Consider the following 26,721-nt stretch of genomic DNA (forward strand, 5'->3'; position numbering starts at 1 on the left):
CTTTTACTCTACGTCAAAGGTATTGAGCTAAAGTCATTCTTAAATTTAGTAATTTAGCAACTAACCCGCTACTAGAGACAGAATGAGTGTAGTGCTATTCTTTATTAGGATTCTATCTGTGGTTAATTCTTAGTATGTACAACTGAGTTAAATATAGTCACAAAATTAGGAAAAATTTGGTACTGTTTGTAACTTCAAAAATAGGATTTGCATCTAACGAGAAGGACAAAATTTTGACACATCGAATCAATCAGGTTTGTTGTTTGAGAATTTTTGTTTGGATGATACGCTTAAATCATGGCTCGTACTATTGTTTCCTTCGAGAGCAGGTAGCTTTATTTCAGAAACATTGTATTTTGGTTCATATATTTGTTTTGTTTTCTTTGTATTTTACGTGTTGACTTCATCGAACAATCGTTTTATTTGCACAATATTCTGTTTAATAATTTGTGCATGGTAGTTTACTGCAATTTAGAATTTTGCTCGTTAGAGCAAATCACTGTCACAATGCATTGTACAGAAAACACCGTGAATTCTACATCGGGTAAGGTTAAGGCTGCGACATAATTCAATAAAATGAGAAATAACTGTTTATAGATAGAATAAATAGGAAAAATAGACACAATCTTTCGATTACTTAATTCCGATTTGATTAAACGATTTTGATTGCTATATACTTTTATGGTTCTATTGGCCATCGAGGCATATCATGAAATTACATTTGTATTTCGCATTTAACCTCAAAACAAAATGAAGTCCAAAAAAACAAAGTTTGATTTCAAAACTACTTCGAGGTGAGCAAAACGGATGATAGAATCCGCCATTTTGTCTCAAAATCATAGAATGAAAAAGGTAGCGAGGGAGTGACGCAGAAACGCAAAACGCTGATGCGAAATTTTAAACAATTGCATTTATAGCACAGAATATGGGAAAGAAAGGAGTATTTTGTAAGAGTACAATAAGTGTATACGTCTTAAAAGTTTAGATTTTTACGATATATAATCCATGAGTGGATAATAGGTGCATGATAAGTTTTAAAACCGACAGATGCAACCATGTTTTGCCCTGCTTGTGCCAGTTTTTATGTTTTTACTTTTACTAAGAAATCTTTTTAGGTCAATTAATTCTTTTGTATTATCCTAGTTTCAAAACAAAAAGTCGAGTAAACCTAAATTTCATTTGCTTCTGACCATCGGCAATCGACTGAATATCAAATTCGGAAAAACAACGTTCTTTGGTCAGCCTTTTGTATAGAGATGGCCACCCACCAACTTTGTCACCAAGGACCGATGATGTCAGCTCATATGCCGTCTTATCAAGCACCATATTCATCAGCAGTAGCATTGTGTCTCGGAGGTGATGGTTTATCACATACAGGTAAACAAATACGCGATCATAGACTGGCTATTTGATAAGGCATGTATTTTATATGTGTTATGGTGTTTAGGGATACATCATTGCTATCGTCTAATCTTTATTTGTAAAAAAAATCAATTACGTTATCATAAAGACATACGTCTTGCGTTAGTGGTTGACAATATGGGGTGTTAGATATAGAAAATATATATGAGTATGTTGAAACAATAACCAATCTTTGGTACACTGATAACTGGCGCTAAAACGTTTGATTTTGATTTCCATTTAACCGCAATATTGTTGTATATACAATGTGATAAAATGCTATTTATGGAAACCGAAAATGGGCAAATTAATGAAAACAAGCGGTAATTCTAGTAAGCTATCACCAATGAAGTAACTTGCGATTGTGGCAAATATATCAGGTAAAAATAGCTAACTTCCGTTTTCATACATATTCATATATATTGTCATGCAACATTTTTTGGTTGATAAATACCAATCAAATTGTAAACGATGTTTTCGAAACTTTGATTAAAACTGGAAGAATAAATTCAAATTCACGCTAGTTCAAAATACCAATATCGAGTACAACCCATGAAAAATCGCGTTTTATTATTATTGTTTTTGAGTGTTTACAACGTTTGATCTATCACCAATTTTTTTTCAACAAAACCAGAAAACGCAGCAATATTCACATAACATTGAATGAATTAAAACTCTAAAATAACCCACAGCTGCTCAATATATCCAAACGTTATGTAAAAATATGTCATCTTATAGAAACCACTCAACGAAATATGTTTTGTCGTTTGAAATCGCGAAAAACAAACAAATATAACAAACCGGATCATGATAGATGTCCCAGAAATCGCTTATCAATGAGAACAATATTTGATTTTATTACATACTTCTCACAGACAATTTCAAAATAAACATGTTTTATGTAAAATTGATTGTCGCTGACCATTTTGTGATAAATTACATTTTAGGGGCGATTTTTAAGACAATATAGGTATATTTCGTCGATAACACCCATATTTTGCTCAGATCAGAATTGTTTTCTGATTTTGAATGATTGTCATGAATTTGGAAATATTGTTTCATCAACATAGAAATTTAGTACACTCATAATACAAAAAAAATTAAAAGCTATTCGATTTTAATCCTCGTGGATAATTTTTCTAAGAAATTCTCCATATTTTATAGTCATTTTCAATCTAGGTTTCTCTAGAAAATTATCAGAAATAGTTATGGGCTACGTTAAAAAAACTGCAGTACAATTTCTCATGGAAGGATAAATTACGAGGTATCCCGCAGTGCGCCGCAAATAAAACTATTGTTTACGGTCAGGGTTTTTGGCAGCTAAGAAAAACTTAACGTATAATGATACTCAGTATGTATGATTACTTTATTGTTTTATGGACTAAGATATAGTTTTTGGCCTTAATTGCACTACTCAAAATACCTTGTTTACGACATCCCACAACAATAAATCTAAGAATTCAAATCCTTAAGATTTTGTCTAGTTATCCCAAGTTAAGTTTGGAATTATAGATAAAACGTATTAATAAATTTCGAGTTAGGTGGACATAGGTGAAATTAATAATCCAAATCAAGTTACATTTGAAATAATCTCAATTGTGTCTTTTTTGCAATTTGCTTTATTCACAAATATTTTGTTAAATATCCCGGTAATGCCATTTTGGAAATATGAATGTGTAAATCCCAATCTGTTTATATGAAGGACGGTATGATACTTCCCAATCGATTCTAAATAAAAAATTCTAATAATGAAAGGTTACTCGCAATGCTTCTTAGAGAAAATACTTGTTATTGACCAGTAGCCTAAGTCTATTTAGGCAAATCAATTTTCAATTTTACCTCGCTTAACGACGAGACGACAAATTGTTAATTATCAGGCACGAGTTGAAGATATAAGTCGATATTTTTGTATATGTGATTTTACAAATGGCCTAATAAATTACGAACTAGATTAAAGCAAAGGTGGTCTTGCATTCACAGGTGTCGATTAAACAAAGAATTATCTTTTGAAAAAAAAATTGTTTTTATTTATTAGGTGGAAAACTTTGTCAAAAATTATTATTGCTATTTGAATAGTTGAGTTATTTTAAATTTTGAGTCTACTTCTGAGATTTTAATTAAATAACTTTTGGGTATATGCCGAGTCTAGCTATGCAATTTTTCGTCCGGGCCATGATTACCCCCACAAGTGTGCCCCCTCTCAACTAAATCTGGAGTCATACGTGAAAACCAGTCAACATTTATTATAATTTTAGGGAAAAAAAAAGATTTATTATTTTTACACAATAGGAGCGTTTCGGTTATTATCATTCTCTATTTCGGTTATAACAAAGATTGTAGCGCACGCTTTTCAGACGTGTGGGGAATCTTAGTAGTCTTTGTCTTATAGCTGAAAGAAAAACTATCAAATCATTTCAAAGATCTTGGAATATAATATTCTATATTACTAATCAGCTATTAACCTGTGGGTTGCAGATTAACCCCTTAGACACCTTGAGATTATCCTAATTTACCAGCACCCTGCTTTGTAATCTTTATTTCAAATGGAATTGTTCGACAGTCATCTAAAAAAATTAAATCCTATTATACTATATATATCACCAAACCGAGAAGTTATGTTCGATCATAGTTGGGCGCGAAGTAACGATGTTAAAAATGTCTTTTCGGGTCGTTCATAAATATAATAAGCTTACTAGTTTACGGAATGATTAAATGTTTTATCCTAATAATTGTGGGAACTCGCGTGTTATTATTTATGAAAGGTTGGTTTTATTTTTAAAGATGGTTTTGTAATAATAGCTAACCCTACTTTTATCCAACTTGTTTTTAAAAAAAAATTGGTTTAATTTCTTTTAATTTTCATATTATATTTGATCGCAATCGCAAAGCTGATTAATGGGATTAAATATTTACAATTTAGCATTTAAAAAATAGTATGGGTAAGCAAGTTGTACATTTAGCTTCTGAAACAATGCAAGCTTCATTTTGACATAACCAATAAGGTCATTTAATAATGATCATTCACGTTGTGTATAAAATGGGCGTGTACGACAGGGAAGTTCGCTCATTCCTTTTATTTTATACTTTATAGTAATATTCTTCAAAGATTGTGTCTATTTTCGTGGACTATTTCGAAAACTTTTTGGCATTTCCCGGCAAATATATTATGAATAAAACGAGCGACAAACCGATGAATTAAAACATGACAGATATATGTTTGATAAGAGAAACCGAGTTGGCTAAAGCAACCGCGATATCGACAAAATTATCGCTACATTGCTTTTAAGACTGGGTCTCAAGAGACTAGAAAGAATAAAAACGAATTATTACTTAGATTACAAAAATTCCTACACGGCAGCGTCTCGACGTAACAATCGAAAGGAATTAACGCTTTTAACGCAAATACTCGGGAAGTTTATGAATGAAAAATGGATATGGGGTAAACTAACATTTGAGATTTAAATGTTGAATTACCGATAAAAATTTGTTAACATTCAAATCTCATAAGTAAATTTCACTAACAAGCAAATTTTGTGACTGTGGTATTGCAGCAGGAAGATGAATTTTTCATACCAAATAAAATAATGTAACATAACATCAGAAATTAAATTATTTTAAATTTCTAATATTTTTGTTAAAATGAATAATCAGTAATATATGCATCGAGTGCACTCTTGTCGCTATAATATTATTTTGTTTTAACTGTCGGTTTTTGGATTTCGGATTTCAACCGTCACCGTTAATATTGATTACCTTTCCGAATTATGTATCTGATCGCAGTGACAAATAATGTCTCCGATTGTGTCGTGACTTTCTGTATCTAAAAAACAAAATTGATTTTTTAGGGATTAATCTCCCCGATAGTAAAAGATATTAGCTCTAATTATCCCGGCATAATGCTGAGGGGAAAAAGGATAGGGATAAAATAAAAACGATAATAACGACGTTCACGAGGTCACAGATCTTAATCCTGCTACGAAAATTATTTCCTCAAACATGAGTGGTTTCAAGACAAAGGGGCGAATGTTAACATTCAGGAAATTTGATTTGAAATACTACAAAAAAATAGATGCTTTTTTAAGCTGGTTCTTTAATCAAAGTTTGAAGCCATATTCACCAAACTATTTCAATAAAAAGTTCGAGAAGGTATAAAAATATATGTTTTCTTCATTTTCTCAGAATAATTTTTTCATGTTTCGCCCTTTTGGGTTGAAGTCTTCGAATTAAAATTTGACTATTTCAGTTGTTTGTTAAGAAAACAAAACAGAAATATAATTTGGAATCGTCAAATTTCGTTCTGGTACCATCTAGAGATACACTTTGTGCTCTGGCTATAAGAGTTACCGGCAAGGCGTTTTGTGTCCAATGTAGAATGCCGTTGAAAATAAAATAAAATCCACTCCAAGTCCAACGTTTTCCAGCACACGGGGATGAGGGTGATATGCACTATTTAATTGATGGATTATTTCTGCTGTTATGCTTACTTCATGTCTTTAAATTTGTAATTTATGTTGGGTTTCGGGCTTGTGAATTCTAGTTGAATCTTCAAAAAGTGAGATTATTTGTCGCCTTTGTTCATACAAACAAAGCTCTATACAAATAGATATTCCTACTTGTAGATTTCTGCTACATCTCATAATTTATTTTTGTGTTTCAGATCCTTGTGACGTCACTGGTCACAGCGGTGTTAATCAACTCGGCGGGATGTTCGTAAACGGAAGACCACTTCCGGATAGCACAAGACAAAAGATTGTCGAATTAGCACACAACGGTGCACGTCCCTGTGATATTTCTAGAATATTGCAAGTTTCCAACGGATGTGTTAGCAAGATATTGGCCAGGTAAAAATTAAGTATTTTTTTTTTACATTTTATCAAAGATTTACCAACTATATGAATAGTTCTTGAGACGTAGTTCGATTATTGTTAGGTTGAATTAAGACCGGTTTTATCGCCACTCTCAATCACTGAAATATCGGTGTTTTTTGCATTAATTCGTGACCTGACCGGTCACAAAAATGCGGTGGACCACTTTGTGGCCCGCTGGTCAGTGGTTTGTCATTCCTACCTTTTATTAGCCCGGCTGTCAATAATTATATTTTATATATAGGTGACTTGGAAATCAGAAAAGAAAAATTGTACTCTTCATACTGTTAAACAAATGTAATATATTTTCCGTACTATTTTGAATCAGGTATTACGAAACAGGAACGATTCGACCACGCGCGATTGGCGGAAGCAAACCTCGGGTCGCGACCCCGGAAGTAGTTGCCCGTATTGCTTTATACAAGAGAGAATGCCCTAGTATCTTTGCTTGGGAAATCAGGGATCGGTTGTTAAATGAAGGAATCTGTAATGCAGAAAATATACCCAGCGTAAGTTTTTTTTTCATCAAATTATAATGATTTGTGGAGCCAAGAATAGTTGTTAAAACAGCTTGGACATGTATGAATCTTACTCTTTTACGATTAAGTCACAGGCTTATATTATACATATGAAATGATTGAAACATTCTTTCCCACCTCCTTAGCCGAAATTGACCAAAATAAGAATACAATTTTCAATTGTCCATTCAAGAGATATAGTAGCGAACCTGGACTGGTAGCGAAACTTTTTCAAACCTAAAGTGGGGAGTCTCTTATGAAAAACACAAAGCATATGGTATGTAATATATTATATGTTTATATATTCACAACAGGTCTCTTCAATCAATCGAGTTCTCAGAAACTTGACCAGTGATAAATTTTCTAGTGGAATTGTAACTTACAGCCCTGAAAATGGTGCCGGAGGTCCTCGAAACAGTTGGCATTCTAACGGATCTTATGCAAAAGAACAGATTACTTCAAACGGGACAATTGCGATATATCAAGGTAAAATAGGACTATTTCACCAGATATTTGACAGGAAAAGTAGACACAATATTAAGTTATTCTGCGGTATTGCGAGCCCTTTGCCATAAACTAATACAGCGATACTATTCAATATAGAAATTGGCCTCCTTTTTCGCTTCTGAAAACACTTTGAAACGTTGAAAATTTCAATCCTAATTCCATTTTATATAACATGTTGGACCAGGAAATGTAGTATAATGTTATAAACGATAAAAATCTTGCCATGGAAAATTAGTGAATTTCAGAGATGCAAGCGAACTATATAAGACTATATATATATGATTGACGGGTTTGGGTTCAATGCCCTCTTTGCGGTGGTGTGATAATCTTCCTATCAAATTAATGTTGGTCGGTCACGGACGATCTGCTACGCCGGATTTTGACGTTTTGAAACGGCTAGAGACCATGATGTTGGTGTGAAATATAATGTGCCGTGGAGTGAAGCGTCCGGTTCGACAATGTATGGGCACAGCCATACACTACGGGTGGCAATAAAATGGTCGGAAGCAATTTGTTCAGAAACGTGTAATTCAGCTGTTTTTTGCTTCACGTAGAAGATCAGCCTATCGAAACGTAAGAAAAGTAAAACCAACAAACGGAAGTTTCATGATTATAAGTATTATAAATGGGATTATGTTACATTTTTACTTTAATATCGAATAGGTTCATATTCTGCTGATCGATTAAATAACTGATGAACATTTCAATTTCAATTTGATTATTACTAGCGCCACTCGTGGACAGCGCCATTTTGAAAATTACTGTTTTTTCAATTGAAGTCTTAGAAAGACAGGACAACGTGCAAATTTCTCTAATTTATGCTCTGTTGGTAGCATTTTATCACCGAGTCCTCGGACGTAGGCAGGCGGAAATAATACGGATTAGAGCAGCGTAAAAGAAATAGAATTTCCGTCGACATACACAGGGACTGGTTACTGGGATTTAAACTGCTTAAAAACATGCGGGAAATTCTATCAAGGCGCGAAAACTGTTGAAATCAAAAGAAAATTATCACCTAATAAGAGAGAAAGAAAAACTCCATCATGTTCATTAGTTGAACCGTGACATTTAAGATTATTTTCTTTACTTTAAATCTGGAATATTGCGCTTCGCAGATTTGCTTTTTTACATATGTATTGTGCGTCATCAGGCAGTCCGTACAATAATTTAAAAAATTACAAAATCATTGTTATGTCACAAAAAGAGCCGAAAGCTCTAAGATTGTTTTGTTGTTAATCGGAAAGAATAAACACAATCGACCACTAAATATATACGTGGAACAATTCTTTGTATAATTTTGCCTTGGTTAAATAGTGGAAGATAAAAACAAATGGAAACCCATAGATTGTAACAATTCAGATTATAGGCTTATTTTACTGGGTACATTTATTGGCTCAAATTTGAAATTGATGAGACCATGTTACAAAATTTTGGTTGATTTTAGCTTTCAAAATACGATAAAATTAAGCATGAAACGCAGAAATACAATTGCATACATACATAAGTAAATGAATTAAAACATTTAATAAAAATACACTAAAAACAATGTCAAGTCCAGAATATCCCATAGATTTATATTGACTTCTCGAAGATCATGAAAACATGATTTTTTGACATACCACAAAATCGGAAAGTTGAAAAATAACATTTACGAATGAAACAATTTCTATATACGCAATAATTCTCCTTACAATATCTTTTTAATATACGACCCGATTAGAGATAGTATCAACTGATTGTTAATACATATTGACTATTGGAAAAAAAATCCGATATCATTTTACTAAATACATTACACGGAAGAAGATTATTTATTTTAAGAGTAATCATAATTTTATCGATATCATATCGATGTTATTATAATTTCCGTGACCGTACATATGTTTTTTATTCAATGAGATTTGTCGTATTGGATTTTTTTTGTCCAATATTATAGTGTAAAACTGAGAGTGGCTTGTTATAAATAAGTCGAGTTAAAATTTAATTTTGCTGTTTTGTTTTTATTGTAATAGTTTTGGGAATGTAGGGATGTAATTTTAATTTAAATTCAGAATGAAAATTATTTATTTATATAAAAGAATTTCATTTATATAAAAATGAATAATATTAAAACTAGCGACAACAATAATCTTTAACCACTGGAAATTTCGAGGCAATTGGTCAATGCTTTTCAATCTGATGAGAACGCATTCCAAGGCAAAGAGAATAATTCGAGATTTGTCAGCAACTGACATCATAGTCGTTATATGAAATAATTGTGTTTTGACTGCAAAACTAGAATATAATTTTAGAAAAAAAGGGGGTGTGAGTTTTTCATGACGTATAAAATACCCTTTTCATTTAGTTTGACCAAATTTTTTTCAAATGGAAAAAAATCAATAAAGTCATTTGCTGTTGTCTATTGATTGGTGCTGTCGCGGATATCAATATTTAAAAACGAAAACTATGCTGATGGTTTAGAATACTCAGCAAAACATTACTTGTGAATTCAGATGAACTTTATGACAATATTTCATAGTTTGCAAAAAATCACAATTCCCTCATTAGAATATCTCAGAGACAAAAATGCATAATAATCTTCTTGTTGAATCACCGACGTACTTTGTCGAGAGAGCATCCCCAGAGAGTTACCCCTCGATTATTGACTTCTCTAATTGGCGCGGTGTCCTTAACGCCTTCGTTGGCTACCGCAGTCGCCGAAAATAAAAAAACGGTTGACATGACATCCCCTGCGTCCTGCATAAGAATATTTATTAAAATAAATAAAATGAAAATTTAGTTTTTGCAATAGCCAGTTTGAAAATGCCAAGGTATCGTTTGACATCGTTTGTCAATGGAATTCAAATTGAAAAATACTAAAAGTAGTAGTACAAAAAAGATTTGACAAAAAAAACTATTTATTAACATATATACAAAAGATTTGGCATTATCCATGGTTCTATCTCAAAAATAGCTACGGAATTCTTTGAACAACGGAATTTTCCATTGAAAGTCATTCACTATATATGAAAATATTTATTAGTATATACCTGGTGTTTTTAGGCGAATATTGTATATTCAGTCTGTTTGCAAAATTAATAAATAACTTTGGTGGTCTACGTTTAGCCATTTGCAGAAAAACAATATAAATCAATTTCCGGGCGCCATAGCCGAATTTATTAATCTTTCACATTGACTAAACTCGAAAATTAGGCATTTATTACATGAATATGCATTTATTACATAAATTTTCACTAATATGTTTAATTGTAGCTTAGTGTACTTTCATCAGGGGTGACCCCAATTAATGGAAACCATACAATATGTTCAAAAATGAACTAGATTCCGTTTTTGGGGGTCACCCTATATATAGAGTAAGTTGGGTATCAATTTTTGTGGCAAATTTGTTTGCTCGATAATCCGGAACAATCGGAACTCATCACGTAAAATAACCAGCTGTGCGTTACTTTGAGTTTACTACAATAGAACGGGTGTAAATATTACTATACATTATACCTAAATGCAGGCACAAGCACATGGAGATAGTCTTCATTTATACTGTCTGATCACAGTATAATAGCATGCAATATGCAATGGCATATAGAAATTGATTCACGGCCAGTAATCTTACAGCAAGCACTCTGGAAAAACTGTCTACTTTTAATATCCTCCCATTTCAAAACACATTTGTGAGAAGGTTCATTTATTTTTAAAATACGCTATTTTTGTATTTAAATTTAAAACTAAAATAATTTATATTTATATAATATATGTCATATGCATAAGCGGATGATCCAAAACAAAAACTTTGTGAATGAAAATAAAAATCGTTATTTGGTTTTCAGGCATTTTTGGTATTGAATGATATCCCGACTATTCAAGCAATCGATAACGTATCATGGGCACGATACTTGTGACTCGCGAGAGTGAAAATTTGTCTACAGATAACTATCGGAAATTAAAAACCACTTTTACAAGTTTAAATTGTAAAAATGCAATATATTATATATATATCTATTATTAGTCAACTTAGCTACAATATACTTCTGGAACTTACGATAAGTTTTTGAACCTCCTAAAATCTTTATTTTCAATTGATTATAACAATTTTTGACTGATGATAATCTTAAAATGATCTGCAATATTTTACAGTAAAAATAAAAGAGAAAGCAATACATTTAAAATATTTTTTCCATTTTTTCGACAGACATTTGAGTATTTATATTTTGTACAAATGTTAAATTTTTGGCAAAAATACTGCTAACATTTTTTCGCATTTTAAAATGGAAAAGAATGTTTTTTGGGAAATGTCAACCACGACAATTAAAGCGCATTATACGTTATGTAAAACATAATTTCAATCGCAAGCTACCGCCATTAACGCCACAAAAGACGTATTTAACGGAAATCGTTATTTCCTTGGCGTCGTCGCAACATCTCGGCTTGAAATAATATTAATATTGTTCAATGATCGAGCTGTCTTGCTTAAAATTTGCGCCGTTTTTCAACCACGATATTTTCAATTTGCATCGCGATGAATTCCGGCCGTGATGACATTGTCAAGACGACCTGCCATAAAAGACTGGCTCGCGGGTCATGGCGAGGTTCCTTAAACTTAGTTACTGAACTCTGAACTCTGGGAATTTCATGCGATGCATTTATGTTTGATCTTTCACCTTATGTTTATGATTTAATAATATATTTATAGATTAGAAGACATATGTATATGTACAGGCTTTGATAATTTTCAAGGTTTACGACTTGCAGATGGGAAATTTATGAACTTGTGTGTGTGTCAAAAATTTGTGCATTCGTGTAAAATTAGCTTGTAATCGTGGTGAATTTTCGTTACAACATTTTCTTGAATAACAAATACTTTTGCATAACGTCAAATATAGTGAAGTTTGAAAATTCTGCGTTCTCCCAGAACTAAGTTATTTATATATATTTCGCTAAAATTAACCTTGTATAACTGCATGTTAGCATAAAGATAGACGTGACGAAAAATACGAAAAGCTAAAGCAATTGGTGAATTCTTCCTTTTATTATTCCCGATTAATTTTTGAAAACTATTTTTAGTAACGTCTTGTGGGAGTATTGGTCAGGTTAAGTAGGTCTTATTATCCGTAGTGAAATTAATCACTAAAGAAAGTTTAATATGTGTTACAATATCTATGCGTTTTCATCAACTGTTGTTTTTACAATCTAATAAGTAATGTTTGAATTTCTGATCGACCATTTGATTCAAAACAGATAATAAATATGTGCGTTCTGCAACTATTAACTGACCATTTTTGTATATATTTGTTAAAAAGAACTACTTTTCTAAGGTTTTCATTAAAAACAAAGTTACATGTTGTGAAATTCAAATTTTCTCAATAACGTAATAAATCAAAATTTAGCTAAATAAAATCACTATAAATTTGAGATATATTATTGCCTTTTTCAGACTGTAGCCTAAGAGAATATATAAAAAAAATCATTCACACATGGAACAATATTCGAAAAATTTTAATGGCGTATACTTGAGATAATCTTTAAATTCAAATTCCCTTAATCCTTCCGTTTTCCTTTGTTATTGAACACAAGCAGCCAGCATTTCTCTCCATTCTAGTGCTTGTCATATCGTACCAAGCAAATTCTTGGTCAGAATTATGACAGGCTTGAATAATTGCGGAGCCTCCTGCTGTGCTATTTGTTTTGGACTATGGCCTAGTCTTAATTCCTTAGAATGTTCTACGAGACAAGATATCATACTGAAGGCGGTTATTTTTGTGAATGTCCAACAGCTCATCTACTATATTGTTGGTTTCATTGCCACAGTTCAAAATACTAGTTACTTGAATGAATATTCAATTTAAGATTATTTACTTTGTAGGATTATTAACTCTCTAAATATCATTCAATGCCATAAATACTTGGTACAACTTCAAGATATAGTTCAACTCAAATATGCTCTATTAAATTCTTATGATCTTTTCAATTTAATTTTGTAAGATGCACTTAAAATCCAAGTTTTTACATTTTTCCGGGTGAGTATTTCATGATGAGTGTTTTTCGATATCTTAGCTGTAGGTATAGCGTACTGGCAGGTGTCTAAAGTTAATAATTCGCCCAACACGAATCACATGTCGTTTGTACCTCTGGATACGGTTGCAATCTACGTGAAGAGGTTTTTGGTCTGATTATTATTGAAGATTTTGTACAATGATACTCGACAGAAGGAGATTAGATGAGTTTACTCGATTTAGCAAAATCGAGAATTTTGTTTTATCCCAGTTTAGCACTTTTACATCGATGTGTGAGTTCAATTCATTATACTATCTTAACTTGATCCCTTTGTTTGGTAAACAGAACAATACCTCCAGGTGGAGGCAAGATCTCCTTGATCAAAACACCCACGTCATTGGTATGAGATTTCCGTAGCTAAGTCGTGATTTAATAGAGTAAAGGGTACAATTTGAAAAACCAATATTTAATGGTAATGCTACTTATGATTTGGTCATACTTGTGCCATTAGTAGATCAAATGATAATTTAGTTGCGGCGCAATATTTACACATTGTGGAATAGATTAAAAAGGATATAAAAACGTCGAATAACAGAGACGAGTTTGGTAATATCACTACTTCTTTTGTAGTAAAGTCGCTATTTGTCGTCTTGTTAGATGATTACATGATGACTTTATGTTATTGGTTAGGTATGGACATGAATCAACATTATGAAAGGGATTGCAGTGGTCGACTTAGTGTAAATCCAATAATAATATGTTATACACTCCCCCGAAAGTTTGTATTCTAATCTATTCTAGTACGGTTTAAAGTCTTATTTGTGCCCTACAAATTGTACTGTGTGTCCCATTGAAATAATTAGTAACTGATTTATTATGTTTTGAGCGTGGGTAAATGGTAATCCTAACTGAATGACTGTTTCTAGACCTGGTACATGATATAGGGACACGTAGGTTAATAAAATAAGATAGAATATACCGATGCAACTATATTTTATTGGTAGATTCTGCTATTATTTTCCGACTATATACATTGATTTCATTCCTTTAAAAATCCTCTCATTAGTCTAAATAATTTGGCTAATCCAGCATAAAAAACAGAAATCGTATTCTGTAATAACATCTTTGAATAATGTGTATCATAGAGAGCTAATGCAGTAGATTCTTCCAGAGCTATCCTAGTGATGTAGTCTTGTTATATAACATTATATAGGCCTGCTATCGAATGCAAAACATCCTAAATGCTACCGTTAGTATAGAGATATAATGGAAAGTTGTTCGTGCAAAATTGAAGCTTAAGTTTGGAAATTTGAATTCTTCATCAAATGTATTTTCTGGTTTCTAGGTGAGCAAGGAAATGATAACTCACGCAGAGAAACCACGGAGGAAACACAAGCTCGTCTACAATTAAAAAGAAAATTACAAAGAAATCGAACATCGTTTACCCAAGATCAAGTCGATTCACTCGAAAAAGGTATATATATATATAAATTTTCCGAGCATCGGCATCCTACAATATATATATATATTTTTTTTTAAATTATTTCAGAATTTGAACGCACTCATTATCCTGATGTCTTTGCAAGAGAAAGACTAGCAAGCAAAATCGATCTTCCCGAGGCAAGAATCCAGGTCTGGTTTTCAAACAGACGAGCAAAATGGCGCCGAGAGGAGAAAATCCGAAGTCAGCGCAACAGCGCCGGTAGTGGCGGAAGTCTAAGCAACGGATCGATGAGCAGTATCAATAGTTCAAGTGGAATGTCGATAGCATCCGTGTACGGCCCAACACAACCATACCATCCGATTTCACAACATTCTCCAGGTAAAGACAATACATATGTCACGTTGGAAATTTCCTTACTCCAATAACTACAAGAGAGCTACGCCCAAATAAATGGACACGTCTGTTCGCAGTACAGTACGGTTTACCCAAAGTGACTAGTCACTTTGGGTTTACCGTACCGTCAGATCACAGTCTACAAATGTATTTACACCAAGCGAAGCAGTACAGTAGGACACAAAATGGCGCCCGAGGCGTCCGCAGAACGTTTAATGACGTCATAGCAAACAAAAATAAATCTCACAGAGCTAACAGAAATATTTAAAATGAATAAAAGTAATAGCCTTCTGGGGGAAAATATAGCCTTCTGGGGGAAAATTTCATCTTCAACCACTGAAAATTTCAAAGCAATTGGTCCAGTATTCGAAGAGAAAAACGATTTTTTTAAAAATGATGGAGACAAATAACAATAACAACAAAATTTTGAAACGATCGTTATGTCCACTACGTGTCCAATAACAAAAGTATAGTTCCAATATTGGGGGAAGGACTTTGCTGAATAGATATTGATGATGATAGTATTTCATAAAAATTTATTACCTTGTTCACCCTACATTTTTCTGTTTTGTTTGAGATACCGGTGAGTATATGTTTACGGCCGTATTGTGCCCCTATATTTGTTCTTTTCTTTATTGCTTACCGAATCGAATAACAGGAATATAAACACAAGGCGACTCAAGCAGCTCCAAATATGTCGAAAGAAATACCAAAATCTGTTTTCAATCCCCATATCAAAATCCACATATTACGATAAACAATTAAGTTTTACTTTATCCACTTAATCCAATTTTACAGCTTCAACTACCTTGAGCTCTATGACCGAAGCTTACAATGGGATGCCTGCTTACGCAGCTAGTGTTCAAATTGGGATGGTACCAGGTATGTAGATTGTAAATAACATGAAATATTTTATCACATAAAATCAAAACAATAATAATTTTTTGTTGTTAACTAATATTCAAATCATGGTCATTTAAATGTAATAGGTTGACTTCAAATTCACCACCAGGTTAAATTGGTTGAAATGGATATTTTAGCATAACAATAACTGCATCTGGAGATCACAATATAATAAGTAATCTCACATAACGCCTTTTCATGTTTCTAAGAAAACCTGAATTTTTTTTTTTTTCAATTTTCAGAGCACTATCGCACCGATGCACTTTCATATCCATATTCTGGAATGCACGACATACACCAAATGAATCACCAGCACCATGCAGAGATTGGATACCCGGCAACATCGGGTCTTGTTGGTTATGATGCCCCAAGACTAACACATTTGGAATCAAAACTGTCAGATTGTTCTGTTAGTCCAGATCGCATCAATGATGTCAGTGGTCAGCAAAACAACGCACATCAAAACCCTTACTACTCGTTCCAACCAACTGGTTGCACAAATGCGACGTCATCTTCGACCGGACATCATGGAGGTTCGTAGTTTTGGCGATTGTAATGAGGATATTTACAAAGCTGATATAACTTATCTGACAGAAAATGGAAAATATTTATGGCATAAGGAATAGCTGTTTTGGTTTTCATGAGACTTTAAACAAGAGAGCAACGCTCAAATATATGGACACGTGCACTAGAGCGAAGCAGGGTTTACCTTTGACGTTACCGGTGCCGTACCCTCAAAAAGTTCCGGGTTTTCAGTCGCAAGAATTTTCACAGTCAGCCATCACGCTTGGCGGATTAAAAACCATGTTCCCATAATTAAAAATTAATACAGCGCAATTTTGGATGAAATATTAGATCTTATAAGATTCATAGAAAATTCAGGAATAAATGAAAGTAATAGCCTTCTGGCAAAAAAATCAATCTTGAACCATTGAAAATTCCAAAGCAATTGGTCCAGTATTCGAAGAGAAAAGCGATTTTTTAATGATAATAATGACAAAAGAAAATAACAACAACAAAATTTTACTAAACGTGTCCAATAATTCTACAATACGCGGAAATATTATGATTTGACTCCCAACAGCCTATAGTCACGATATATATACCCGATTTGGAAAGGATCACGTGGACTTGAGATCTTGAAGGTCTCGATTTAAGTTTTACTTTATTCATGAGATTGTTGTATCTAAAACAAACCTTTTTTTGCTTCTAGGAATATCAGGAGCCATCTCTATGTCTTCTGTCAACATTGCAGCATGTCAGCCGCAAGACGGAGCCACAGAACTTCCCACTTCCGCAATGTACTGGCCACATCGGGTTCAATAATTCACAACCAAATGTAACCCTACATAGGGTTAATGAATAATGCATGTCACACCAGCTGCCAAACAGCTCTACCTAAAAATGGAATCGCGGCCCGAGAAAAAGATGAGAGGAACTGTGGCAGCTGATATAATAAGATTTTGTGGCAATATCTCAATATGATGGATCTTGTTCGAAAACAGAATGTGCAGGCATTTTTTTGTGAAATGTCAAAATACAAATTTTACTTTATGTTATTACCAATAGCCTTCAGTATCATGTTTACTCAAATGTTATACCAAAGAGTGTTGTATATACCACGTATTTCTCATTCATATTAGCATTGTTTTCTATTATAAATATCTCATTATAAGAGGAAGAGGAGAGCGATCTTACGTGTACTACTTGTTGTATTTGTCCCTACTTCAATTTGCATTTAATTTGATTCAATAAATATGAGAAACAGATAAATGAGCCTTGTACAGTACAGGAGTATACATGCCTGTGTTACAGGTAGGCAGGTAAAAGAATCACAGCTTAAATAATTCGATTCAAATTTAAACAAGAGGGCACTCTCAAAGATTATAACGTGCAAAGCAGATATGTTATGGTTGAAGATAGACTCAACTCGAGTCACCATTTTCAGAGACTAGAGTCATACAAACGAGTTGACTCGAACTAGGACTTGACTTAACTAAACGAGAGACCTGACTCGGGACTCAAACATAACTTTGTTTTATTCTTCGAGATTGAAAAAATACCCAATGGATGTTTCCTACTGTCAATGTAGCACACTATCCAATTACTGGTCTTTATGAAATCCACTATTACTCGACTTGTGGCTCTGAAGTGCAGTGCTAACATGTTGACCCGGCGTGCCATGCCCACTTTGAGAATCGCTGGTTAGACAATCAGAATAGAAGTATTTCAAATTTTTCGTAGTTCTTATTCAATGATATATTTTCCTGATGTATTTATTACGAGACAAAATTTATGGTACTTTCCCTTATATTTTATATATACATGATCCAGACCGGAGAATACAGTTTTGCAAATGGCATTAACAACAATGTAAGAAAAATGCAGATTTTTCAACAAAGATTGTGTGGGGTGACGAGGCCACATTCAAGTTTCATGGTTGGTTTCATTAACCGCCATAATTGCACCTATTGGGAACCTGAGAATCCACATATTACTGTCGACAGAGTGGTACGGTTTATCATCGAGAAGATCAATTGGATCGTTCTTTTTTGGCGCTAGTGTAACCAACTTGAACTTGCTACGAAAAGTGTAACTGTGATACCAAGCACTAGAGAAGAGTCTAAGGATGAAGATTTTCATCTTCAACAAATTCACATTACCATCGCAATGTTAGGTATCTTCCCCATTCACCTCAGGCCACGTTTTTTCTCATGGAGATATTTTGAAGACCAAGTGTATGCTGTGAAACCTTCAACAGTTGCTGAATTGAGAGAAACCATTGATCACGAATGCACCCAAATACCGAGGGGATTGTTCATGTGTGTGCGATTCTATTGCTTTGCGTTGTCAGCAGTGTCTTTATCAAAATTGGCGTCAATTTGAGAACAGTTCGTGAAAAAAGAAAAAATGATACTTGTAAATATTTTACCCTTCTGAAATAATGAAATTCTAATTAAACACCCCGTTTAGAGTTATTTATAATGTGTATACATTCATACAATATATGTGTCTACATTTTATTGGGAGACCCTGTACATATATTTAGACAACGCTTTTTATTCAAAATATTCATTTCCTTATTTTCGGTGGAAATTGGATTTGCATATTCAATCCTAGGTTGCATTCAGAAAAAACTCTTTATCGACGTCCTCTGGCACATCTTTAAGAAAATACTTAACCTAACGTAATACACCCCTCATTTCGGGGTTATTATCCCCTTTTATTACTGAATTAAATGTAACGAATTGTGCGACTGTAACATTGGTTTGCGCCTTAACTTGGTAATATTTACTTAATAACCTAACAAAAATATTGCGCATGATTGCCACCAGGTATATTCATGTCAAAGATAAATAAAGCACAACCCGTGTATAGCAAAACGATATAATTTGCCGACGTTTCGAATTTCTATTCAGAAAAACTTCATCAGGGCATGATATTAAGAGTACACTATCGTATATATATAGAGTAGAAAAATAAAAAAGATAGTAAAAATTAAACGGCGTGAAAAACTGAAAAAAAGGGACAATATGATAATAGATCCGAGTGAATAAGCGCAAGTTCAAACAATTATGCGACTATCTAAACAGTGATTTATATACATGCGGGAACAATGTAGTTTCTTTATCGTTCATTGAATTTTTCTCTTTGTTGATATGATAAGATTCGAGAAATAGTCTTTTTCTGTAGAGAATTTCATGTTCCAATATCCTGCTGTTATCCCAATCAATGCTGTGATCAGTATAGAAAGGGCATGTTTCGAAAGGGCCGATTTTTCAAATTTCTTTTGTTTTACATCACGCTGATGTTCTTTTCTTCTAGTTTATAGACTTCGTTTCGTTTCTCCAATGTAAATAGAGCAACAATCAACGCATGAGATTGCATATACCACGCCGTTTTTCTTGTTAGGGCACGGGCGGTCTTTGACATTAGAAAGTAGTTGGCCAATTGTGTTATGGGGTTTAAAACTAACTTTAATCCTTACATCTTCTGAAATTCTTCGAATTTTCTCGCTGAGTCCTTTAACACATGGAATGGTAGTTGACGTGATCGGTTTCAGTTCTTCTTTCGTATCTTGACGGTTGCTCTGATTACTAAACATTTTCTTTGGATATCCATTTTGTCTTAGGTCTTTTTAATAAAGTTTATTTACAGCTTTTGTTTTCTTTCATCGGATATTAGAGATTTGACGCGATTAATAAGGCTACTAATAACGGAACGTTTATGTCCTACCGGGTGATTAGAATTAAAATTCAGATAACGATTTGTATGTGTCCTCTTCCTAAATATATCGGTCGTTAATTTTCCATATTCCTCTCTATGTATCTGTACATCTAAGAAGGCGATAGACCCATTCAGTTCTTTTTCTATAGTAAATTGTATACTAGGTTCAATCGTGTTTAGGTGGTCATGAAACGCATCGCAGAATTCTTCTTTGATAAGGTTGAAGGTATCGTCAACATACCGTTTCCAAATTCTGAGGCTATTAGGGAAGGACGTTAAGGCTCTTTCTTCAACGTCCTCCATAACCATATTGGCTACCACAACCGAAACAGTCGATCCCATGACTGTTCCGAAAATTTTGTTGATAGTGTTCCCTCTAAAACTTAAATTGGCTGCGCTTAAACAAATTGTTAGTGCTTCGCAAATTTGGTCGATAGAAAGTTTAGTCCTCTCCTTAAGTGTGATGTCATTTTCTAAACGTTTCCGGATTACTCTTAGCGCCAGGTCTATCGGGACATTGGTGAAAAGTGAAACGACGTCGAAGGATACCATAATTTCATCTGGGGCAATCGTTGTTTGGAGAATTCTGTCAACAATACGAAACTGCTTACTGAGAATTTTTGCGCCTGTTCGATTTGTACGGAACTTAGCACGGAGATTTGGGGTATTCCCCCCCCTATACAAAGATGTATCAGTGCGCTTCAGAAGTATGCAGATAACTAATTTTGTTCGCTTATTTTAAATCAAGTTGTGTAAAGGGACTGAAACCTATGGGCAGAAGGATATTCACTTGTCTAACACAGACAGTCCCCAAACTCTTAATAGAACTAAAATGAGGAAAATCGGAATAAAATTATGGCTTAATCCTAACAAGGTAGACATAATACGGGATTACCCTCTTTAAATTGTTACTAAACGCGTGTAGTAAATTCGTGTAAAAAGTATGAATCAAGTAATCCGCTGCAATGGTATTTGACATAATCGGAATTGATATTCTAATTGGTTGTAGTAGGACAGTTGGATCGGATTCATAAATCTCAAAATACGTGGCCCTAACGGGAAATAAAAACACTCAAAATATGCAAAACCTCCAAAACATTGAATTGGATATTAAGCATGTATAATGATCTTGACTTTTTTTTCATAAAGTCCATGGTCAACCGCACGTTGAGAATAAACATTTTCCCATTTGTGTATTTCTGGGGAAAAAGTTAGGTTACTTGCTTTTGTCTGACCCATTATTCGTTCACGCTGTGAACACAAGTTATTACTACAAACAGTCAGTTTCAAAATGCTCAGTCTGGAATGCTACTTATTTATTGAATTTTTCGTCTGTTGCACTCTTGATATTTACGTATATTGAATACATCATAAAGATATATCATTGAATAAGAACTACATGAAATTTGAAATATTTCTATTCTTGCATACTCACTGATTGTCTAAACCAGTGGTCGGCAACCACCGGGCCGCGGCCCATTGCCTGTCCGCGGAAAGGTTACTATCGGTCCGCAGAAGGGTGACACAAAAATGGACAAGGCCAAAATAACACCTCTGCAATCTACCAACCACAAACCCTACAACTAAAAAACATCGCACAATAGCAAAGTAGAAAAACACAACGCATGTGAGCAGGATGTCTGACTTTACAAATAATTTTCACGTCAATATATCGCAATAATGCTGCATCGATATTACCTCTGCGTGAGAAAGTTCCACATCAGTCCAAATAAGATAGATGTCTTAATAAACAAAATGATTTTCGCTAACAAAGGGACTGTTGGATTTGTAACCGTACGTGACAGCAACGAAATTTGTCCAGTTTGCCTCCTTTGTCATACTAAGCTCTCAAATGAAGCAATGAATTTTTTAAAAACTTCTTTGAACGATGTCAACGATGTTTTTGAATGATGTCAACGACGAAATCCCGAAATAGGCTGGACGCAAGCAACATGTTACGTGTATCACTTTCGACCATGTCTTCAAATTGGAAACAGTTAATGGGCTGCAAACAAATGCAGATCTCGATTGAATAGCATCACTTTTGTTTTCGAATATGCCAAATAAATTTTACGTAACTCGTACAATTTATTACAAAATTTTTGTCAGGTTTTACCGGTCCGTCACTTAAAAAAGGTTGCCGACCACTGGTCTAAACCGTTAGATTTTAACAATAAACAACTTTGCCATATACTTTTGACACGCGTGTTGGAGTCGAAAGCCATGCACTTGTAAATAGGTACCCATCTAGCGCTTCACTGAGGTAAGTGTAAATAATTTTACATCATCCACATTTGAACATTATTTAATAATTTTTTATAAAGTTATAAACAAAATGGCTGAATAAAAATCAGGAACCCAGAGTTGCTTGCATTCCCCGAACATTCCTTTGTATTCCAGTAGAGCAGTGGTTCTCAACCTTTTATGACCGCGTACCACTTTACTGTTTTTTACTCTGTCCGCGTACCACCGAAAAATCCCCTTTTTGGCGCGGGGAACAATGGTACAAGACATGCGCTATGGGAGTATTTTATAATGTGATACTACATCTTTTGTGACCTAATTCGCAAGACGGACCATAACATGCACATCTCGATTCGTTCATGGACAATAGCATGCGAGGGCGATCTTTAAAGACTGGACTTATCCATAGGACGTTTCTCCGACCCTCGACCCCAGAATTTTTTTACTACCGTATACTTTGCTGTTGCAGTTTTATACTTATTTTGAGAGTCTTTTGATTTGTTGGTGCTCATAAGCTGGTTTACGTGTTTGAAACACTTTTAACCCTTTTTTTAAAATTATTCAACCATGTGCCGTTTGCAGGTAGGCCTACTGATATAGCTAAGTTTAGCCTTGTCCATCGCAGCATTTGCGAGACTCATTTTTGATTCCACCAACTAAATTAATGCTTCTTTGAAGTCATAATAACAATTAAGATATTTAATTCACAACTATTTTTTCGAAACACAACTGAAAACTGACAAATAACACACAAAACTACAAAAACGAGGCAATGTATACTTAACAAACATACTTGGATATCTGTCTGAGAGACAGAAGTGTCTGAGCGGTTGCAGAAATTACCATTGTTGACTTTTTTCTGATTGGTTATGGTTACGGAATAAACAAGGAAATAGATGCCAGAGTAAACATTCATAAAGGCCGTTCGGCGAATACATATAGTATAGAGAATAAAGCGTTGTCGGCATATTTCAGCCAACTCAAAAGTTGATTGTCGCAATAATTCAAAGCTGCTCGCGTACCACTTGAAAAGCTCCCGAAGGTTGAGAACCACTGCAGTAGAGAGTCACGTTTCGTAATTTAAAATGTTTCGGAAACCAATCGGGCTGATTTGCAGCTTTGAATATATCCCTCACAAATATACAAGCCGAGGACATGGATTGAAATCGAGATTTTCAACGTCTACATTCCTACGGCTCTTTTTCAAATAGGTTTTCAACCTACGTCATTATCATTCGGTCGTAAGCAAATTAGATTTTTCAACGTCGTCAAGTAAAAATGATCATCATTCCCACATTTTGTGCAATCTGTTTCAATATTTCCCTAAATTCTTCCTGGTCACTGAAACTCGAACTACAGAATCTAGAATAAAAAATAAACTATGAATATTAAAATAAAATGAATGATTTGACTTGGTTTCATTTATTAGATTTAATGTTGCTTTGCTATTACCTGTATAACGTTTTTGAATTTGAAAATCCTGTATCTTTGTCAGATGGTTTGACATTTTCTATGATGTGATTTTGCAATAGCTTGTTGAGAACCTTCTTCGACTGCTTCGTCGTTGCTTTTTCAAACCGCGGCATGTCTCTTAAGACTCCAAGCATGGCGGTGGTAGCCGATGATCCGGTGAAAGTATTTCGATATGTTTTCAGAAAACGATAGTGTGTTTTAACGCAGATTTTCGATGTAAAGTTGTACTGAATTTCGTTCCACATTTCGGTGTATTGAAACATTTTGTTCCGTTCGCTATTGAAGACGTTACTTGCTATCGTTTCGTCAACACTGTTGAGTCTTCCGTGAAACGCTGGTTATATAGAATGGAAGACCGTGCTCAATTAAACATTGACGTACTCGAATATCAAAATATTGTGGGGAGGCAGCCAATTATATTCTATAAAATAAATTATTTTTCTCGTAATTGGAGCAGGATCGTCATCGCTTCGACGGCCTATCGTTATGTGTGCAGGTGGCAACATTTTTTTGCAACTAGAACATTTTAGAAGATTTTGCCATATCTATCTGATTAAAAATTATATATACATATATTTTATTCAGGTGGCAATATTAATCTACACTGCATTGTAGGCCTGTTGCACATTTTCTTACGTCTAACGTCATACGTATATTTACGATCCAAAATAACCCTCTACGTATTATGCTAATTTACATACAACATTCCAATTAGAAAAAGCGTGTCTCCCTCCAATTTTATATTCATATGAGTTGTTTCTAGTCTGGGAACAGGCGTTTTCTATCACGTAATGCAATTTAGAAAATTCGAATTGAGACAAATAAAAAAAACATATATCTATATTTAAAATGTTCAGCGGCTATTATCTCCAAAGCTACAAAAATTAAGAAAAAATAAATGCATTAATATATCTGGGTAACACCATGCATTTGTTGAGAAATAATTGTTACAAAACATTTGTTGTAAAACAAGATTATCAGTGGCTTTGTTTACTTTAAAATATCGTCAGGCTAATAATAAAAGTGCGTGAGTCATTTTTATCGGGTTTGAGTAAAACTTCCCAAAGATATTGTCATGCCATTAAGAGTAAATAATTTTCCATGGTTAAATTTTTTAGGCGTAGCGGGTTTTCAATTTTTTTGAATGACGCCTGCATATTGCGACATAATGGAGTACTGTGACTTGCGCAAAAATGTGTCTACAACTTGAGAACGTACGCAATTTTGCGTGACGTGATTAGTTTTCAGCAACATTAGTTTATGGCTTTAGTTTAGGGCTCCGTGAGAGAAACCTAGGGGCTCCGCGAGCTATTCGAGTACTTACTATTAAAATTGCTAAAATGAAAGATTACTATTCTGAAAAATCATCAAATACGTATTAAACTGCCAACTATAGATAGATTGCAATAGTATTTTCCCGATCTTGGGATTTGTCAGATTTGAGTCTTTCAGTTTTCAAGATTATTTTTATCAAGATATAGCCAATACAAAATCCCAAGGTTGTCGTTAGAATCTCAATACAATTTGCAATGTACAAATTACCTTGACAGATACGGATATATTTAAAAATCCCTTGTTTGCTGGTATAAATGTGTCTGAATCTGAAATATCTGAATCTGAATCAATGTAACCTGTGGTTGCGTCGACTTATATGTATAAAATCATTAACACTCAAAATTACTTCAGCAATCTGCAGATTCAGAAACAATGAAACAAAGTTCTTGTGGACTACTGTATATTCTGAACAACGCTGTTATAATAAGATATTAGAAACAATGTCGTTCTGCCCTTATAAGATTCCGGTAATTTGATGAAGTCGTTTGTGGCCGTCCCCATTAATCATAACTGATTGTGTGGATATGTGATAGATTTCAGGGTTAAACGAATTCGACAAATTTGAAATCTTCTCGCAACACTAAATTCGTCCTTTCGCAGGGTTTCACTCAATTTATTTAAGATATCACCGTTTAAAAAATCTTAAGATCTGGACGAAATACAGAAGATTTATATTAACTTTTTTCCCAATAAAAATCTGATCCATATACTTATCTTATATATCGTCACATACCGAAAAATACCACCAAAGTTTTTGATTTACAGTGGGTTTTTAATCTTTTGTGAGTGTTATCTTTCGTTTCAGATTTTAGTTTCCATATTATATAATGCGCTTTTCAATCTAGAAATTTGAGCGTCAGATTAACCTCTATATTTTTAGCATGTCGTTGCCGATGAATATAATATACTAACTTGTTGTTGACGCTAAACTCACAATTCCGCACGAGTACTGAAAAGTAATTATCGTCGTCCTCGTGGAACAATAGACGCGTATGCCAAGGACAATTTGTGATTGGGGGAGAATAAACCCCGACATAAAGATGTTTGCGGCCTAAAAACACGTCACACGTTACGAAAACAATCGGCAATATTAACAAAATGCAATCTCGCAAGTTATAAGCGTCTTTTTCAGTCTTTCAAAAATATTAGAAGGAAGGGGGTTCGATCCCGAATTTATGGTTTCATTATCTTTGAACCCGCGAACATTTGCAGCCTGCACATTTGCACTCGCGGACATTTGAACCCATGTACATTTGCACCCACGGACATTTGAACCCGCATACATTCGCACCCGCGTACTTTTACACCCACGTACAATTACACCCACAGACATTTGCACCCATGAACATCTATATCCATGAGCATTTGCATTCGTGTTAGTTCGGTCCCGCGCAAAGTTTCTCCTCGCATCAATGCCCTTTTT

General features: G+C 34.0%; 2 protein-coding genes across 2 annotated transcripts; one reads left to right on the forward strand and one right to left on the reverse strand.

The window, feature by feature from the left end:
• The first annotated feature begins 1,116 nt into the window (after positions 1-1,116).
• Positions 1,117-17,792, forward strand: LOC120345006 (paired box protein Pax-6-like). The gene is made up of 9 exons (XM_039414369.2): positions 1,117-1,377; positions 6,059-6,242; positions 6,595-6,775; positions 7,099-7,270; positions 14,625-14,753; positions 14,829-15,101; positions 15,915-15,998; positions 16,262-16,552; positions 17,233-17,792. Exons 1-9 carry the CDS (start codon positions 1,257-1,259, stop codon positions 17,343-17,345), a joined length of 1,548 nt encoding a protein of 515 aa, XP_039270303.2. The 5' UTR covers positions 1,117-1,256; the 3' UTR covers positions 17,346-17,792.
• Positions 17,793-22,672: 4,880 nt separating this feature from the next.
• LOC120345088 (DEP domain-containing protein 1B-like) lies at positions 22,673-24,242 on the reverse strand. The gene is made up of 2 exons (XM_039414479.2): positions 23,943-24,242; positions 22,673-23,852 (listed from the first exon to the last, which is right to left on the reverse strand). The coding sequence occupies exons 1-2, from the start codon at positions 24,224-24,226 to the stop codon at positions 23,759-23,761; spliced, it is 378 nt and encodes a 125-aa protein (XP_039270413.2). The 5' UTR covers positions 24,227-24,242; the 3' UTR covers positions 22,673-23,758.
• Between the last annotated feature and the right edge of the window lie 2,479 nt (positions 24,243-26,721).

The sequence above is a fragment of the Styela clava genome, chromosome 5 (genome assembly GCF_964204865.1).
Source record: "Styela clava chromosome 5, kaStyClav1.hap1.2, whole genome shotgun sequence".
In the NCBI taxonomy this organism is placed as follows: Eukaryota; Metazoa; Chordata; class Ascidiacea; order Stolidobranchia; family Styelidae; genus Styela; species Styela clava.

Excerpts from the sequence above, each read along its gene's own strand:
- LOC120345006 (XM_039414369.2), top strand. The coding sequence starts at position 1,257 with ATGGCCACCCACCAACTTTGTCACCAAGGACCGATGATGTCAGCTCAT. Across the intron at positions 15,102-15,914 it reads GATTTCACAACATTCTCCAG|CTTCAACTACCTTGAGCTCT; the intron begins GTAAAGACAATA and ends CCAATTTTACAG. Across the intron at positions 15,999-16,261 it reads TCAAATTGGGATGGTACCAG|AGCACTATCGCACCGATGCA; the intron begins GTATGTAGATTG and ends TTCAATTTTCAG.
- LOC120345088 (XM_039414479.2), bottom strand. The coding sequence starts at position 24,226 with ATGTTTCAATACACCGAAATGTGGAACGAAATTCAGTACAACTTTACA. Across the intron at positions 23,853-23,942 it reads AATTCAAAAACGTTATACAG|ATTCTGTAGTTCGAGTTTCA; the intron begins GTAATAGCAAAG and ends TTTTTATTCTAG.